Raw genomic sequence first — 18,097 nt, 5'->3', positions numbered from 1 at the left:
ATTAGAATATAATCTCTTATGTAGCATGAAAATCTACATTAAATCAAATAATTTATAATTAAAAACTGATATGTTTTTTTGAAGAAAAGTAATATGATAAATAAACATGTTAGTTAATGTATGCAGTCAGTATGTGACATTTCAGGCGTATTAGCAAATACAGCCACTCCTCAACTTACGTAAGGGTTACGTTCCGCGAAACTCTACATAAGTCAGAATTTTCCTAAATGCTTATGCAGCACTTGCAAATTTGATCGAATTTGATTGAAGCAAAAAATAAATGTTTAACGAACATGTAAATAGAATTATTTATTCAATTTTTTTTTATCTCATGTAATAGGTAAAATTACAGAAGTGTACAAAATTACAAAAATTTCAAAATTATAAAATTACAAAAACAGAGAGGAGACAGACATAATGTCAGCAAGTTTTACCTTTTGAGCGTCGTTGCCAGAATTAACTCTCCAGCTGATAAGCACACCGCAGAAGTTGAGAGCTGTGGAGATTTAGAAGGGGTTTTTTCCAACACATCACAAAATTTCTCTGCAGCTGCAGAATCGGCACTGGCAACTTCACCGCATACTTTAATGTTTTGGAAAACAGCGCAATGCTTGAACCTATTAAACCACCCATTGCTTGCCATGAACTTGCCTTGGGGTTCTCCATACTTATCTTTAATATCTTCATAAATACTGCTTGAATATCCATTGGACTCAGGGGCATTGCTTCTGAATCTGATTTTGCATCCATATTATTAATAGCTTTTCCATCTTTGAGATAGCACCTGAACACTGTTATGTGATCACCGTTGATCTTAAATGCATTGATCCTTTAACGTGTTCTTTTATACGCACACTGTCCCTTAAAATAGCATTTGCTGTTGAAGCAGCGAGACCTAAATCTGTGCAGTAGGTGACAAACTTTGTCCTGCTTCGTACGTCTTAATTAATCATCTTCATTTCTAAATCAATTTTGTTTTATTTCCTAGCACTGTCAGCACTTACACTTTCCATTGTTCCCTTTCCCTTCACCATTGTAATAAGTAAATAAGAATGAAGAGAAAATGCTGAAAATTTATTTATGTTTTTTATATGATTGAAAATTTCAGTGAAGGGAAAACACATTTCAATATAATAACGTAAAAACCCCCACACAATTTCAGTTATCAGGATTATTGCAAATGCAATAAGATCAAGTTTACTACCTATTTATAATAGATTGCGCTAACAGAAAAGCCCAATAAACTGGAAAGTGCAACACATTTTCTGAAACACATAGTGACCTCGAGAAATGTGTTTTAGAAAAATATCACAAAAGCATTCAAAATTGATTCTTATAATGGAACATATGCCAACAATGAAAGTGTAGTGCAATTTCCATTATAAAAGTGACCTTTTAGAGAGATAAATAGCTTAGTTATATAGCAAAAAATTTCAACTTCTGAGAGGTCTTAGAATGAATTACCAAAAAAAAAATGTGTTATTGGGTTCACATTACAATATTTTCAAGATACCTCCATTTATTCCTACAGGATGCAAAATACATTTCCACGTGTTTTTTTTTTTTTTTTTTTTAGTTTGCATCGGCCGGCAAAAACTTGCATAAAGTCGAATATCCATAAGTCAAGTATTACGTAAGCCAGGGAGTGGCTGTAATAATAATTTATAACAAAGTGGAATGAGCAAAAAGCAATGACTTTAATGCCTGAACTGAGAAAATTTTGTTTCTACGCATCCACCATGTTGCCCATTCATTTCTCCAAACAAAACAGTAGTTTTACTATTAGCCATGCAGCGCAAGGAATTCACAGGCTTTTGCTGCACCAGCCAGAAAGAAGAAGGGGGGAAAAAAGGAAAATAAAATAAAATATAAAATTTTATTTTATATGCACTTCCTTCTCATATTGGTAATTATTGAATTTCTTCAAACTGTTCAGCCTACTTGTGAATGAAACTTATTCTAGTAATCAATGACTTGCTGGCTAGAAGACTTCCGACAATCTAGTATAAACCTTTTCCCCAGTAATTTAAATGCATGGCCTCTGGTTCTGAAATTCTTTATAACAGCAAAAATTCCATCTTGAGTTATTTTACTGACCCCCCTCAGAGCCTTATAAATCTAAGTCTGGTTCCCTCTGAGGTATCTACTGAGGGCAGACAATTGTCCTATGTGTAGAAATTGTGACGCCATTTTATCAGTCGGGCATATTTTAATTGAATGTTCGTGCATTAATAATGATCATTTTTTATATTTTACCCATCTGTCTTAGCCTTATACACTCAGACAGATTTTATCAGACAATGACAACATGTCACATATACTTAAGTTTTTACAACGTATTAATTTATATAATTTTATCTAGAATCTTTTATTGTTTTATGCTTTATATCATTAACAACAATATATTAATTACTAGCCGTACCCATTGTGAAAATTTTGCAATTGGTAGCAGAGTTTTTCTCTAGCTGTCCTAAAGAAATCTATTTAATGTTTGATCATGAGCAGATAAGCCAGTACATGTTGAATCCTTTCTCATTTCTTATTTCTGTAAAATAAAACTATTCGGAATTTTTATATTTTCCCATGTTTCTTCACACCTAGGAAAATTTGAGACCAAATCGGTTATCCCTATCGTATACAATGGCTATACCTGTTATGAAAACTATTCATTCTTTTAAAGTAGGCAGTGCTAGTAGAGAAAATTGACCAGTTTTGTAAAATAAAACTATTCAGATTTTTTGTTATTAATTTTTATATTTTGGCATGTTTCTGCACACCTAGGAAAGTGGGGTTGCCATTGGTTGGCTGGGACCGCTTTAACTAATAAATATCAAATATGAATGCACACCTAGGAACAAATATCTTCAATTTGAGACCAGATCGGTTAGGCCTATCGTACGCAATGGCTACAGCTAGCTGTACCCGTTGCAAAAATTTAGCAATTGGTAGCAGAGTTTTTCTCCAACTGTCCTAAAGAAATATAGTACTCATGTAGTATCAACATATACGTGTAAATGTATTCAGGATTTGTCTTTCAGAACGATCCTGAATGCATTTGCAGAAACACGAGAAGGCGTGTTTCTTCTTTGCCGTAAGGTACATTCAACGTGACCAGTCAGAGTAGCATTTCGGGATGGGCAAATCTTCTGCATTCTAACAGTGACATACTTCTAAATCCTTAAATTACTTATCTTAAATAAACTCAAAACAAAAAACAAACTCGAAGTTAATAACAATAAAATGATGAGTTCTGAACGTATTAAATGTAATGAATGGCAATGGGTGTATGAGCTCACATGCGTAACGTGGGGACATAGACAGTGTTTATTTAACAATTAACATCTTCCTGTGGCTCCATCTATGAAGTGAATGTTGAACTATTCTCGTTTGTAGTACAAAACTGGCCCATCCCATAAAATAAAACTATTCAGAATTTTTAAATTTTAACAACTTTGTGCACACCTAGAAAGAAATATCTTCAATTTGAGACCACTTCCAGCCCATTCACACTGACTGAGTAAAGAAAACAGCTTCTGAAAACAGCTTAAATATACTGATAATATTATATTTTTAGATTTTATACCTCTTTGACTTGGTGCATTATAGCCTCAGACACTGATGCACCATAAAACCCTTAAGCAAACAAACAAATCCCTTCTGAGGTGCCTGGTGCCAAACTCTATAGCCTTTCAGCCTTTCTTTGTACAGTCACCCTTTTGTCGATCTAACCACGAGTTACCCATCTTTGGACCCTTTCAAGAAGCTCAGTTATTAGTCTCACTACTATGTATGTAGTGTGACACTGTTGGTATGTTACTCTGGGATTACCGCTACCCATATGCAGTACTTTGCATTTATCAATGTTAAACTTCAATTGCCATTTCTCAAGAAGTCTTTTTTTCAGATGAGGTCTCTATACTTGGACACAGTATTTTAAATGTGGTCTCATACAGTGGAATTATGATCTTTACAGAACATAGCAGTGACAAATGATGCAAAAAAGCAAGTTTATATGGCATCAACCAAAAAAAAATGCCTCCCATTTCACTTATTCATTCCCTCCAATAGTTTCTCTAGTTCTTCCTTGAATTTATTTAAACTGTCATCTTCCACAACAACAACAGTTTGTTCCAAAAATCAACCACCTATTAGCTAAAGGCAAATATCAGCACATATTCTGTAACCATCCTTCCTAAATTTGAATTTGTGCCCCATTGCGTGCGTGCGTGCGTGCGTGCATGTGTGTGAGCAAGAGGAAGAATCCCATCAGCATTCGGCTTAGTCAATCCATTCAAAGCCTTAAACACCTCAATCAGATCACCTCGCTAATGCATACTCTCCAGATGCTGCAGTTTGCAGAACTGAAACCTTTTTTAGTAGGGGCACCCCTTTGTTCTGCTTGCCAGTCTCTTTCCCCTTTTCTGTACTTGTTCGAGCAGCTTCATATCCTTCCTAAAATGAGGCCTCAAGACCTGTATGCAGTACTGAAGATGTGGCCTGACCATTGCCATATACAATGAGATAATCACCTCTTTTCCCTGCTAGAAAAATTCCTGTATATCATTGACAAAACCCCATGAGCTGTCCTGACATCATGTCTGCATTGCTCAGGGAACTTCATATTTGACTGCACAAATACCCCCAGGTCGTTTTCATTTTCCACTACTATGTGTGTACTATCACACTGTTGGTACGTTACTCTGGGATTACCCTACCCATATGCAGTACTTTTCATTTATCAATATTAAACTTCAATTGCCATTCCTCAGCCAATCGGCCTAACTTTTGTAGATTCTGTTGCAGTAGCGTGCCGTCATTTCTGTCATTAACCACCCTGCCAACTTTTGTGTCATCTGCAAAATTGGTTTGACTTGGTGCATTACGGTCTCAGCTGCCAATGTGCCATTAAACACCAAATCAACCAATCTGCAAACTTGGACATTAAGCCTGATATGCCTTCATCAGTATCATTGATAAATATAGAAAACAACAATGGGCCCAACACCAAACTCTGAGAGACTCCACTAATAAAATTAATAGCATGAGTAATGATGGTCAAGAATATTCTTACCCCTAGTATTTTCTTTAAAGGCTGGTACAAATAATAATCATGTAGCTTATTTAAAAATTTTGTTAACCATGGTGAGTTCCCCTCCACGCTTATTCCAATCAGTTAGTATTAGTATTAGTATTAGTAACGGCCGCATGGTGCAAGAAAGCCTATGGCTTATGCTGCACCAGCCACAAAAAAAAAAAAAAAAAAAAAAAAATCCGAACAAAACAATGATAAAAACAAAAAATAAATAACTAAATAATAATAATTAATAAATAAAAATAAATAAATAAAATAAAATATAAATAAAAAGGAAATTAAACCTATCATCCTATGCGCTTCCCTTACCCGAAAGTACTATCCAGATGACCTTTGAATTTCCCCAAACTGTCGGCCTCTACCACCCATGAAGGCAACTTATTCCAGTAATTTATAACTCGCTGGCTAAAATAAAACTTCCTGCAGTCCAATCTAAACATTTCCCCCCGTAACTTGAATTTATGTCCCCTAGTTCTAGCATCATTTATAATCTTGAAAATTTTGTCCTCATTCATTTTACTGATGCCTCTCAGAGCCTTAAACACCTCAATCAAATCTTCTCTAAGGTGTCTAGTTTCCAAACTCTGCAACCCACATATTCGAAGTCTTTCTTCATAAGGACGCCCTTTTGCCGATCTCACCAGACGAGTTACCCTTCTTTGCACCCTTTCAAGAAGCTCGATGTCTTTCTTTAGGTGCGGTCTCCATACTTGAACACAGTATTCCAAGTGTGGTCTAACATAAGCCTTATATAATGGGATTATCACGTCCCTATCTCTACTTGCAAAAGTTCGATAGATCATCGATACGACACCATGGGCCTTCCTTGCAACCTGTTTACAATACTCAGAGAATTTCATGTCTGACCGTATCGTAACACCCAAGTCCCTTTCCTCCAGTACTGGGTTTAGTTGAACTCCACCAAGTGAATAGGTTTTTTTCGGATTACTGTTTCCCAGGTGTAATACCTTACACTTTGTTGGATTAAAGCACAGCTGCCATTTTTCTGACCATTCTTGAAGTCTATCTAGGTCTCTCTGGAGAAGCTCAGCTTGACAGTGATCATTAACTACTCTACCAATTTTAACATCATCTGCAAATTTAGACATCACGCCCTCTATCCCTTCATCAATGTCGTTTATGAAAATTAAAAACAACAGTGGTCCTAATACTGATCCTTGGGGAACCCCACTTCTTACATCAACCCAATCTGAGGAATAGCCATTTATCACAACCCTCTGCCTCCTGCCCTGGAGCCATCCTTCTATCCATCTAAGGATTTTCCCAGTGATTCCAACCTGTTTCAGCTTATAAAGCAACCGCTCATGTGGGACTGAGTCAAAAGCTTTGCTGAAATCTAAATAAACAATGTCGAAATTATTCCCTAAATCCAGCTCGTGAGTGACCCTTTCGAAATAGCGAACCAGATTTGTGAAACATGATTTTCCCTTTACAAAACCATGCTGAGTATCCTTGAGAATTTCAATTCGATCCAAATGATCCTGAATTCCACCCTTGATCATTGCCTCCATGATTTTCCCTACTACTGAAGTCAGACTGACAGGTCGATAATTTCCAACTTCACTTTTAGAGCCACCCTTATGTATGGGAGATACATTTGCACTTTTTCCAATCCAAGGGAATCTCCCCAGAGTCTAGTGATGCTCGCATAATTAGCCTCAATGGTTCAATGCACTCGCTTGCTGCCTCTCTTAAGATTATAGGGTATATTCCATCAACTCCAGGAGCCTTACTGGTCTGTAGGCTCGAAAGTTTTTTCATTAAATAATCTTGCGAAATTTCAATATCATTAATTACATATTTTTCAACTTCGCTCCCACAATTTCCCATTGCCACAAAAGTCTTTTCATTTGTAAATATCGATGCAAAATAACTGTTGAGTTCATCTGCAACGGCAGCTGGTGTATTTATTACTATCCCCTTTCCCTTACGTAAAGGTCCGATCTGGTTTGTCCTGCTCTTCTTGGCATTTATATATATGAAGAATTCTTTATCCCCCCTCTTTGCTCTGTTTGCTAGTGATTTCTCATAAACTGTCTTTGCCTGTCGAACCTTTTCTGTGGCTCTATTACAGATCACCTTGTAGCTGTTATAGGTTTCAGTACTTTTTATTGCTCTGTAACCTTTCCATGTCACCTTTTTCTGCTCAAGTAATGTGGCAACTTCACTATTCATCCAACTTGGAACCCTTCTCATGGAGTATTTTTTTAATGGTATATACGCATTCAAGGCATCTGTGATTAATGTTTTAAAAGCGTACCACAGTTCAATTGTATTCATTCTCAGCGCGATATCTACCCAGTTAATAGAGGCCATGTAGTACCTTAAGGCATCGTAATTTCCTTTTCTGAAATTAAAACCCATTCCTTTGCCTTTTACTTCTGCTACCTCTCTCGTCATCATCCACCATAGAACTCCGTGATCACTTCCTGCTACTGGTTCCTCTACTATCAGCCCTGTTATGTCATCTGATTCATGTGTGATGATGAGGTCTAGGATATTCTTTTCTCTAGTACTTTCCCTGACATGTTGATACAAATAACAGTCATCTAGTTGATTTAAAAATTTTGTTCCCCATGTCGAGTTTCCTTCCCATTTACTCCAATCAATTAGAGGCAAATTGAAATCACCCATAATAAGGCATTGACGCTTACTTGCCCATTCCATTTGCATGTAGAGGCTTTTGTCATAATCTTCACAATCACCTGGTCTGTAGATAACTTCTACTCGCATTATACCTTTGTTTCCAACTATCTCACACCATACAGACTCTATACTAGCATGTGAAATGTCTGAATCCGGGAAAGCTATCGTCGCACTCAGGCTGCTTCTGATAAGAAGCATCACCCCACCACCCCTTCTATCTACTCTATCCTTCCTAAATACATTATACAAGCCGTACTGAAACTCATCATCCCCAATTTCCGGGTGGCACCACGTCTCTGTAAGCCCTATTATGTCCGCGTTACTTGTTTTAACCAGCAGTTCGAATTCGCTCATTTTATTGACGACACTTCTAACGTTACTGTATAAACAATTAAGATTTACTGTTCAGACTCAAGCGTTTAGGGCATAAGCCTCAAGCTATGAAGGAGTCTAGACTATGTATAAATATAGTACAAATGCATCAGAAATACATAGCTATATCTGAATAAATCAAAATATTGGTAAAACGGCATCGTTTTAAGTTATATCTCATATTGTGAATACCTTCACAACGAGTTGCCATGATATTGCCATGATATAAAGATAGAATCCCTAATGGGATTCTATCTCTTGCTCAGATTACAAACCCGAGGGGGCATAAACTGAAATTGAGGAAGGACAGTTGTCAAATAGATGTGCAAAAATTTTTCCTTTAGCCAGTGGGTAGTTGATTGTTGGAACAAACTTCCATCTGTCATTGTGGAAGTTGATAGCTTAAATAAATTCAAGGCTGAACTAGACAAACATTTGTTCTTTTTTTTTTTCTTTTTTTTGGCTGATGCTGTTTAAGCTTGCTTTCTTGCATCATATGCCTCTACTAATTCTAATGACCCTACCATCCCTTCTATCTTTCCTTTCTTTCATAAATACATTATACATACCATATTGGAACTTGTCATCCCCAATTTCTGAGTGTCCTGAGTAGTTGTCCTAATCAGGAGTTCAAATTCACCCATTTTATTGACAACCTGCCTGACATTACTGTAGACACAGTTAAAACAATGTATTCTTCTATAGTTTACTAAGCTGACACATCCTTTAAGTTTTTAGGCTTGTTTCCCTAGCTTTATCTTCCCATTGATTTGAAACATTCTCACCCTCCGAACATTTTGGCAACGTTGGCTGTTGTGACAACAAACAAGAATCCTTGAGATATGTGCAAGCATTACTTTGACTTGTATGATCACATAAATGTGGGTCTATGTTACCATTCTCCCCCCTCCAACTAGCAGTTTTCCTGAACTTTTAAGGTATCCTCGATGATACTGGCAAAAATCCTTGCACCAACTTTGTTCAAAAGAATATCATCTCTACAAAATAGATTCCTTCTTCCTGCCACTGTGGGCCACACTGATAAATGTTTTGCCACTACAGTCTTGCAGATTCACTCAAGTCTTGATTTAATCCACAAGGCTTTCAGCATATAATCCCTCCTATCATTTTTGGGCAGAATTGCAGGCACATATATTCTGATCTAGCTTGCAGCATTTTTTTCATTTATGTAACAAATTATCTGGTCGTGATTGTTTAATATCATTAGTGAATGATATTAAACAAACATGAATAATAATAATTATTCTTAAATCCTTAAAATCTGACAATCTGTTGATGATATCATCAGTTGGTGCTATTATTGTTGCAATTTCATCATGATATGTAGGAAAAAATAAATGATGAAATTGATATGTAGGAAAAAATAAATAATTGTTGGATATCTATTGATTTGATTATAATGAAATTTTGGATGGCTTAACAGATCTTTCTAAAAGACCAAAATATAAAATTTCACGAAAATCCATCCACTGAGAGTCAAGTTATTGTGTGCAGATGGACAAGCAAAAAAATAATAATTGTTGGATTTCAACAATTATTATTTCAAAGTGTAATGAAATTTCGAATGGCTTGACAAATCTTTCTAAAAGGTGCAAATATAAAATTTTATAAAAATCTGTCCACTGGAAGTCAAGTTGTTGCATGTGGACAGATGGACGTGGCAAAGGTGGTACTAAGTACTATAGGTTCTAATACCTCTTGTGTTTGGGGGTTTCATAAAAAAAAAAAAAAAACAAAAAAAAACAAATTATGCACATATGCTAAAAAGTAACTCATCTGGGACCTGTTTTCAGTGCCATTCGGGAATTTGATTATGTATTGTTTATGCTCATAATAAATTTATAAACATTACTACAGTTTTAAGGCCTAAAGTTTTAAAGGAATATATATGTACAAGTGCACCATTGTCCTTTCTGAATTCATTGCATCCTTATCAGGATACACTGAATTCAATAAGCAGCGGCCCATTGATGTCACATGGCAGCAGACTCAAAAACAGGCAGTTAGAAAAGCAAAGTAGAGTGGTCTCACTAGAATTAGGGACTACCTCAGTAGGACTGTGTTGGAGGAATGGCTATAGAAGTGGTTCTTCATTAGGTAGATTCTGTGTCAAAAGAAAGGCTTCAGATTTGTATAATAGATTTGATAGAATTCTTAAAATCTAGACTTGTAAAAATTCTGTCTTTGAAAAAACTGAAATATTCATTGTTAAACTGGATTCTCTTGCTTTCTATTCATCACTGTACTAAAGAAACATTTTATGCAGAATATCCCTTGAAAAGAGGCATTCTTCATAAAATGTTTTTCTTTAATGATAAGTAGAATTAGTCGATAGAACTGATGGTTTGAGATTCCTAACCACTATGGCATTGAAGGGTATAGAATCCTATATAATACTTTTAAGACTTACTTGTATAAACACCATTATATCTTTATTTGTAGTGATTGATAGGATTCTTGGGGGAGGGGTGTCTATGAATTACCTCATAGTCCTGTTTCAAAGATAGAGAGCCTTTAGAGTATATTGTTATATAAAAATTTCTAAGATTTTAAAAATATCTATTCTAGATATTTTTGGGATGTTAATGGAAGCTCTGTTGCTGGTTGCTTTTTTATGGTACCATCAGTGATTGTGTTAGTGGCATTACTTGGATATCTATTTAGATTGGTGATTTGTTTAATGTTCTGGAGTTTCTTTTTAAGAGTTTTACCCTAAAAAGTGGTATTTGCCAGAAGACTTGTCATGTACACTGGTGCACAAAAGCTAAAATACAAACAGAAAAGAACATTTGTGTTTTTGTTGTTGTTGTTGTTTTTTTTTTTTTTTTTTTTTAATTTAAATCCCAAAAACAAAGTTATACATGGAGTTGTGGGGGACCTTGGACAGGTCTTAAAAACATGTAAACTGCCTATTGAAGATCTGTCCAAGACAGGTGTTGCATAATTAACAGTCATCATCATGCAACATGTCTGTTATCTGGCTCTAATTTTGAGGCATCGTAGAGACTTCACAGTATGACAACTTGCTTCACGGTTTTAACTTGTATTTAGCCATATCTTCTACAGAATGCTTCATGAGAGGAGTCTTTATGTACAGTGATCAGTTGTCTGTGCTGCTTGACTCCTATATGCAAAAACAGCCTGTTGAAATTGGTGTGGAAGTATGTCAGCTGAACCCAGGAATAATGTATCGTACTACTCTTCACTGATAAGTCGAGAATCTAGCCTTCAACTGGGTTCTCAAACCATTTACATCTAGAGGGATTAGGGAACTAGTTTAGATCCCACTAACATCATAGAAAAAATATTGATAAAATCAGTTCAGTTGCTGTGCAGGCTTCAATATATTCCTGTGAAGAATTTCCACTGCTGTAAGCTATTAAGATGAGATTTTCAGGTTTGCTTATTTTGCAGATGGTGCAATTGGTGAGTTTTTTTCAATAAAGGATAATGTATATGTTTGCAGAGCTATCCTAGTGGACCATTATCTTCAAAGGGAAGATATAGCTTGTATGAGATGTTCTAGTTGGGAGGGATGCTAGTGAAGACACCTTTCAAAAAACTTCACTGAGTTTGTATCATTGTGGTTTTTGAGCGGTACACTGGGCAATTCTTGTAAAAGTTTTTACCCAGTAAACTGATATTTATTTATTTATATCTATAATGTATTTTACTGTATACCTGTATTCCCATCGTACCTTAGTGTAATATGGTTGTTTAAATATAGTGATCTCCCAATTTATGGACTGTTTACGAACATTTGATATCTTTGAGATTGCAAATTTAATTTATGAACTCAAAGCTCAAACTTAAAAACATTTCCTCAATTTAACATCTCTACAGTATGTTTACTTTTCAAAAGTAAAATGAATAAGAATGAAATATTTTCAACATTTATATATTTAACCAATATTTTATAAACATGTTCAGTATATCAGGCTGGCATAAACTTTTGTGAAATAAGAGTATGAAAATTTTTATAAAGTCACAAATAATAATAGCAATTTAAGTATTTATTCAGTATTACTTGAAAATACATGTATAATCATTTTAGCATGAGGCAAGAGTTCCATTTGTCACATTGTTCCACTGTGACAAGTGGAGCTCTCTTTAGAAATTTTTATGATAGAAAGAACTGATGGAACAATGCAACAAATGAAAATGCTCTTCCTGATATATTTGTCCATTATAGGTTATTAGATCATTATTACTGGCACTGGCAGAGGAGAAAGTGATTCTTCCACTTCTTCTATTGGAATGAGCAGCAGCCTGGAAAATAAGATGCAGGATATTTCAGAGACTGCTGGGAAACATGGGAGTACAAGTAAACACATGGGTTGTGTTAGGGTGGCTAAGAGGAAGAGCAGGTGCATGTATATTTGCGTGTACACCAATGCTAGGAGTTTAGTAAATAAATTTGATGAATTTGAGGTATTGCTCAAAACATCAAAGGCAGATATTGTTGGGATTTCAGAGACGTGGTGTCACACAGATATAAGGAATGCAGAACTGGAATTTGGGGAGTACAATGTCTACAGAAAGGATAGACAGGATAGGAAGGGAGGAGGGGTTATGCTATTAGTTAAAAAACACATAAAATCCAAGGAAGTGAAGCCAGTCGACATCGCTGGACAGTGCAGTGTCGAGTCAGTTTGGTGTGACATAAGCATTGGGAGATCAAAATTGAGAGTAGGAGTGTGCTATAGGCCTAATGACTCTGATGAGTATAATAAGAAACTGTACAGAGAAATAGAGTGGGCCAGTAAATCAGAGAGTCTTATAATGGGGGATTTTAATTTCCCAGATATTGACTGGAATTTGGGGCCTGGTCACTCACACACTAGCAAGGCTTTTGTGGATTTATTGGATGATTGTTTTCTACATCAGCATGTTCGGGAGGCAACTAGAGGGAGTAATACTCTTAATTTGATTATCAGTAGTGATTCTTCATGCATTAAGAATCTGCAGATAAATGAACCACTAGGTGGTAGTGATCACAGTGTTCTGAAGTGGGATTTACTCAAAGAGGTAACTACCATTAGGGGTAAAGGGAAGGGGTATTGCTTTCGTAAAGGCGACTACGATGGACTGAGACAGTATTTAAATTCTATACAGCGGGATCAACTGATGATGTTACCAACAGCAAATTCAAAATGGGAAGCATTCAAAGAACTTATCTTGGAAGCTACTAGGCTTTACATACCAACTAAGAAATATTGTTCAAGGTTTAGGCCTAAATGGATGTCAGATGAACTAATGAGGCAAATGGCAGAGAAGAAAAATGCATGGGATACATACAAATTAACACGAGACACAGAAGCCTATGATAGATACAATTTGATCTGTAACCAAGTTACAAAGGAGGTTAGGCAGGCGAAGGCAGGTTACGAGAAATCCTTGGCAAGGGATGCGAAGAAAAACAGCAAAGAGTTCTTTACTTATGTAAACTCTAGAAGGAAGGGGATGAATCAGATTGGTCCACTTGATATCGATGGTTCAACTGTTGATGATCTGCTCAGATGGCTAACAAACTAAATGAATATTTTGCATCTACATTCAAACATGAGGAGTTATTCAGCGAGGGGAATGCCTGAGGTGTATTCAACTCTGGCAGTAAGCTAGAGAATCTTGTAATAACTGAGAGTAAAGTGGAGGAGAAATTGTTGAAGATAAACACAAGAAAAGCACCTGGGGTGGATGGGATCTATCCAGTTATATTAAAGGAGGCAGCAAAGGAAGTAAGCAAACCCTTAGCCATAATTATGAGAGCTTCCTTGGACTCAGGGGAGGTACCCATGGACTGGAGATGTGCAAATGTGACCCCAATTCACAAAGGAGGATCAAAGGCTGTCACAAGTAATTATAGACCTGTGAGTTTAACTTCTGTTCCCAGAAAATTAATGGAGGCACTGGTTAAAGAAGCACTGCAGGATCATCTAGACAAGAATTCAGTTATAGCTCGGACATAGCATGGTTTTGTTAAGGGGAAGTCTTGCCTGACCAATTTGATTGGATGCTATGATGCAGTCACAAAAGAACTGGATGCAGGGAATAACTTTGATATTATATACTTGGATCTTAGAAAGGCTTTTGATACTGTTGCACATGGAAGACTGCTGCACAAATTGGAGCAGTGTGGCATTGGAGGCAAATTGCTGCTGTGGATAAAGGGGTGGTTGAGGGGGAGAAGACAGAGAGTGGTAATCAATGGACACTGCTCATCGTGGACTAATGTTATTAGTGGAGTCCCTCAGGGTTCAGTATTGGGTCCTTTATTGTTTTCTGTATTTATAAATGATATTGATGATGGTATATCAAGCTTAATGTCCAAGTTTGCAGACGATACAAAGGTTGGCAGGGTTGGCAAGGACACTACTGACACTATGCTGCTGCAACAGGATTTGGAAAGGTTGAGCAGATGGGCTGAGAGGTGGCAAATGAAGTTTAACATTGACAAATGTATAGTACTACATATGGGAATCAGCAACCCCAGAGCAACGTATCAACTCTGTGGTTCTACACTGACAGTGGTAGAGAATGAAAGGGACCTGGGAGGTGGTTTGGCAGGTAGATATGAAGTTCTCTGAGCAGTGCAGACGGGCTGTAAGAGTAGCTTGCTAGAAAAATTCCTATATATCCAATGATATATAGGAATTTTTCTAGCAGGGATAAGGAGGTGATTATTCCCTTGTATAAGGCAATGGTCAGGCCACACCTAGAGTACTGTATACAGGCCTGGAGGCTTCATTTCAAGAAGGATGTAGAGCTGCTGGAACGAGTACAGAGAAGGGCAACAAGATTAGTGAATGGAACAAAGGGGTGCTCTTACGAAGAAAGGCTGAAGTTTTGCGAATTACAGTGTCTGGAGACTAGGCACCAGCGAGGTGATCTGATAGAGGTGTACAAAGCCTTGAATGGTTTGAGCATGCTCAATGCTGATGGGATTCTTCCTCTTGCTCGGAATAATCACTTGAGAGGGCATAAATTCAAATTGAGGAAAGACAGATGTAGGATAGACGTGCGGAAATTTGCCTTTAGCCAGCGGGTGGTTGGTAAGTGGAACAGACTTCCATCCCTTGTCGTGGAAGTTGATAGCCTAAATAAGTTTAAGGCTCAGCTGGACAGGTATTTCGAACGAACAGAGGGGTGAAGTGGAAGTGGTTATTTTTTATTTATTTATTTTACTTTTTTTTTTTTTGGCTGATGCTGCATAAGCTTGCTTTCTTGCATCAAATGCATCTGCTAATGCTAATGCTAATTACGACCAGGGAAATTTAGAAAACAACATAAATTTTAATATATAAATTACATACAGTAGAACTTCTCAAATCTGTCAATCCTAAGGCCATACGATTGCTAGATTTCAGGATGAAATCTTATTGACACATGTAAGTTGTTTGTTTGTTTTTGTACCAGAGTTACTGAGGCTGTGAAGTATCAGTGCATTTTGTCTGTAAATTGCACATACTGGTCAGTTTTCCTGTTTTGCTGAATGAAAAACCTTTTGAGTGTGGGGATGGGCAAGGATCCCAGGGCACTCTTTGCCTGAAACCACACAGTATAAAAGGATGGTGGTCATTACCACTGTGCCTACTACAAGGATAATATGTCAGTACACTGCACTTTGCTTTTACTGTGATATGAGGGGGGGTTCAAAAATATTTGTATTTACCCAGAAGCAGTGATAGAATCCCAGGGCACTCTGCCTGAAACCACACAGTATAAAAGGATGGTGGTCATAACCACTGTGCCTACTACAAGGATAATATGTCAGTACACTGCACTTTGATTTTACTGTGATATGAGGGGGGTTCAAAAATATTTGTATTTACCCAGAAGCAGTGATAGAAAGATGTGATACTTTGAAATCTCCATAGCAACCACACAAATTTCGATTTCAATTTGACAATTCATGGGTTGCCCTTTTATTTATTTTTTTTATTTTTTTGCAGTGCTGAATGAAGTGAAGTGTCACGATGAATAAAGTGGAATAGAGAACAGTGATTCGGTTCCTTTTTCTGGAAGGGAAAACACCCAAATTAATCCACAAAGAAATGATTGCTGTTTATGGAGAAGACTCTCTAAGTTAGTGTTGTTGCACATTGATATAAATAATTCATTGGAAGAACTTTGGTCCAGGATGCCTGGCAACTGCTGTAACAGAAGAGAGTGTTGCAAAAATTGAGGCATTAATCCTGGAAGATCAGCATATTAGCATTAAAGAACTAGCTGCAGATCTACATGAGTTCCCAGACTTACCAGAAGAAGGAAAGGGCACATTGTGTACAAGAAATATTGTTGATGTGCCAGGAAAAGCAAGAGGAGTTTTTCATGGCTAGTCGTCATGGATGAAACCTGGATCCATAAGGAAGCATGCATAATTCCATCCACCCCCCCCCCTCCCGAAAAGGCAAAGGTGCAACCAAGTGCTGGCAAGGTGATGCTGTCAGTTTTTTAGGATCAACAGGGTGTAGTGCTAACAGATTCAAAACACAACTTCAAAAAGGACTGTATTGTGACTGTATTATTCCAACCTCATAAATCTACATGCTGCTATAAGAGAAAAAAGACAGGGAAAGCTGTTAAAAGGTGCACACTTGCTCCATAATAATATCCCTCCACATTCCTTGCATACTGAGTGAAGCATGCCCATGAATGTGTGTTTGAAATATTGCTGCATACTCCTTATTCCCCCAACCTTGCAACCTCAGATTTCATCCTCTTTTCTGCTGCTGAGTTGTGCTGTGAAGGACAGTCAGAGGACTTCTACAAAACTAACCTGCAGAAGTGTAATTGCACTTATTGAGAGGTGGCAAAAATGTGCCATTTTTGTCTGGCGACTACATTGAAAAAGTGTAATACATAGTGTTTTTGTATAAAAACACTATGTATTTAGAATAAAGAACTAAATGATGAATGCATCAACCAGTAACTTTCTTACTGGTTGATGAATTGGTTCATTGTTTGTCCATTCTAATACTATACTATACTGCAGGTTTAGTATACTCTAACCAAGATGCAAAAAAAAAAAAATGGCACATACTCTTCCATTATATCTATGGGAAAATCACTTCCAATTTAGGAACTCTTCTGGGGAAAGCATGGTATTCGTCAGTCGAGATATTGTAATGTATCTGCATACTTTTTTTATTATTTTTATAAATATAAATTTTGTCTTCACAATTAACACTAAAAAAAGAAAAAAAAATTGGCTCTTAATGAAAAATACAGCAAAAATTTAATTCTTCTTTACTTAGTAGTATATTATAAATTTTTAAATTTTAATTATGTAATTAATGAAATATAAAATTATAAATATTTCAAAAAATACTATCTGTTTCCTAGCTTAAAAGCATTGTTATCCAGGATACACAATCCACCATCAGCTGTATCTGGAAGTTCATCGGATAGTTCTCCAACATCCTTAGAGGTTACAACTGCAGCTACAACTGTCATGAATACAGTGACTACGGCTGACTATACAGTCAGCACTAGTACCACTACTAACACAACTGCTACCATTCCAGGAAATATTCCATCTTCATCTCTAAGCTCATCTGGCAGAGATGAGAAAATTAATGAGTATGTTCAAAAACTAATTAAAAAAAGAGATATGTTAATGAACACTGGTGGTTATTCAGAACACGATAAGGTTATTGTTGAATTTAACAATCATATACGTGATATACAAGAGTCTTTAAATAAGAGATAGCATTTAAAAAGGAATTTACATTATTTTTGAATGCATTCTGTCCTTAAACACTTATTGCAGTTCTGTGGTACATGTAATTTAATCTCCACCCTTATCTTTCCCATCTTTATTAAAGGGATTCTTTCTTACAAATTTCTGAATAACAAAAGTGCAAACTAACAAAAGAAACATGATAATAGTTTAGAATTAGTAATTTGAGGACATATAGAAGTATAGAATATGAAAGTCATCAG

General features: G+C 36.4%; 1 protein-coding gene across 1 annotated transcript in view; it reads left to right on the top strand.

The window, feature by feature from the left end:
- Window positions 1–17,864, top strand: part of LOC150085249 (centrosomal protein of 120 kDa-like) — a 213,987-nt gene extending 196,123 nt beyond the window's left edge. Inside the window, exon 19 of the mRNA XM_090374498.1 lies at window positions 17,498–17,864. Within this exon, the coding sequence (XP_090230624.1) occupies window positions 17,498–17,864 (367 nt within the window). The remainder of the gene's footprint in view (window positions 1–17,497) is intronic.
- The last annotated feature ends 233 nt before the right edge of the window (window positions 17,865–18,097 follow it).

This window comes from Mastigoproctus giganteus, chromosome 5 (assembly GCF_048544385.1).
Source record: "Mastigoproctus giganteus isolate SK-2022 chromosome 5, ASM4854438v1, whole genome shotgun sequence".
In the NCBI taxonomy this organism is placed as follows: domain Eukaryota; kingdom Metazoa; phylum Arthropoda; class Arachnida; order Uropygi; family Thelyphonidae; genus Mastigoproctus; species Mastigoproctus giganteus.
The sequence above is the reverse complement of the archived record's forward strand: the minus strand, read 5'-3'. Positions and strand labels throughout refer to the sequence as shown.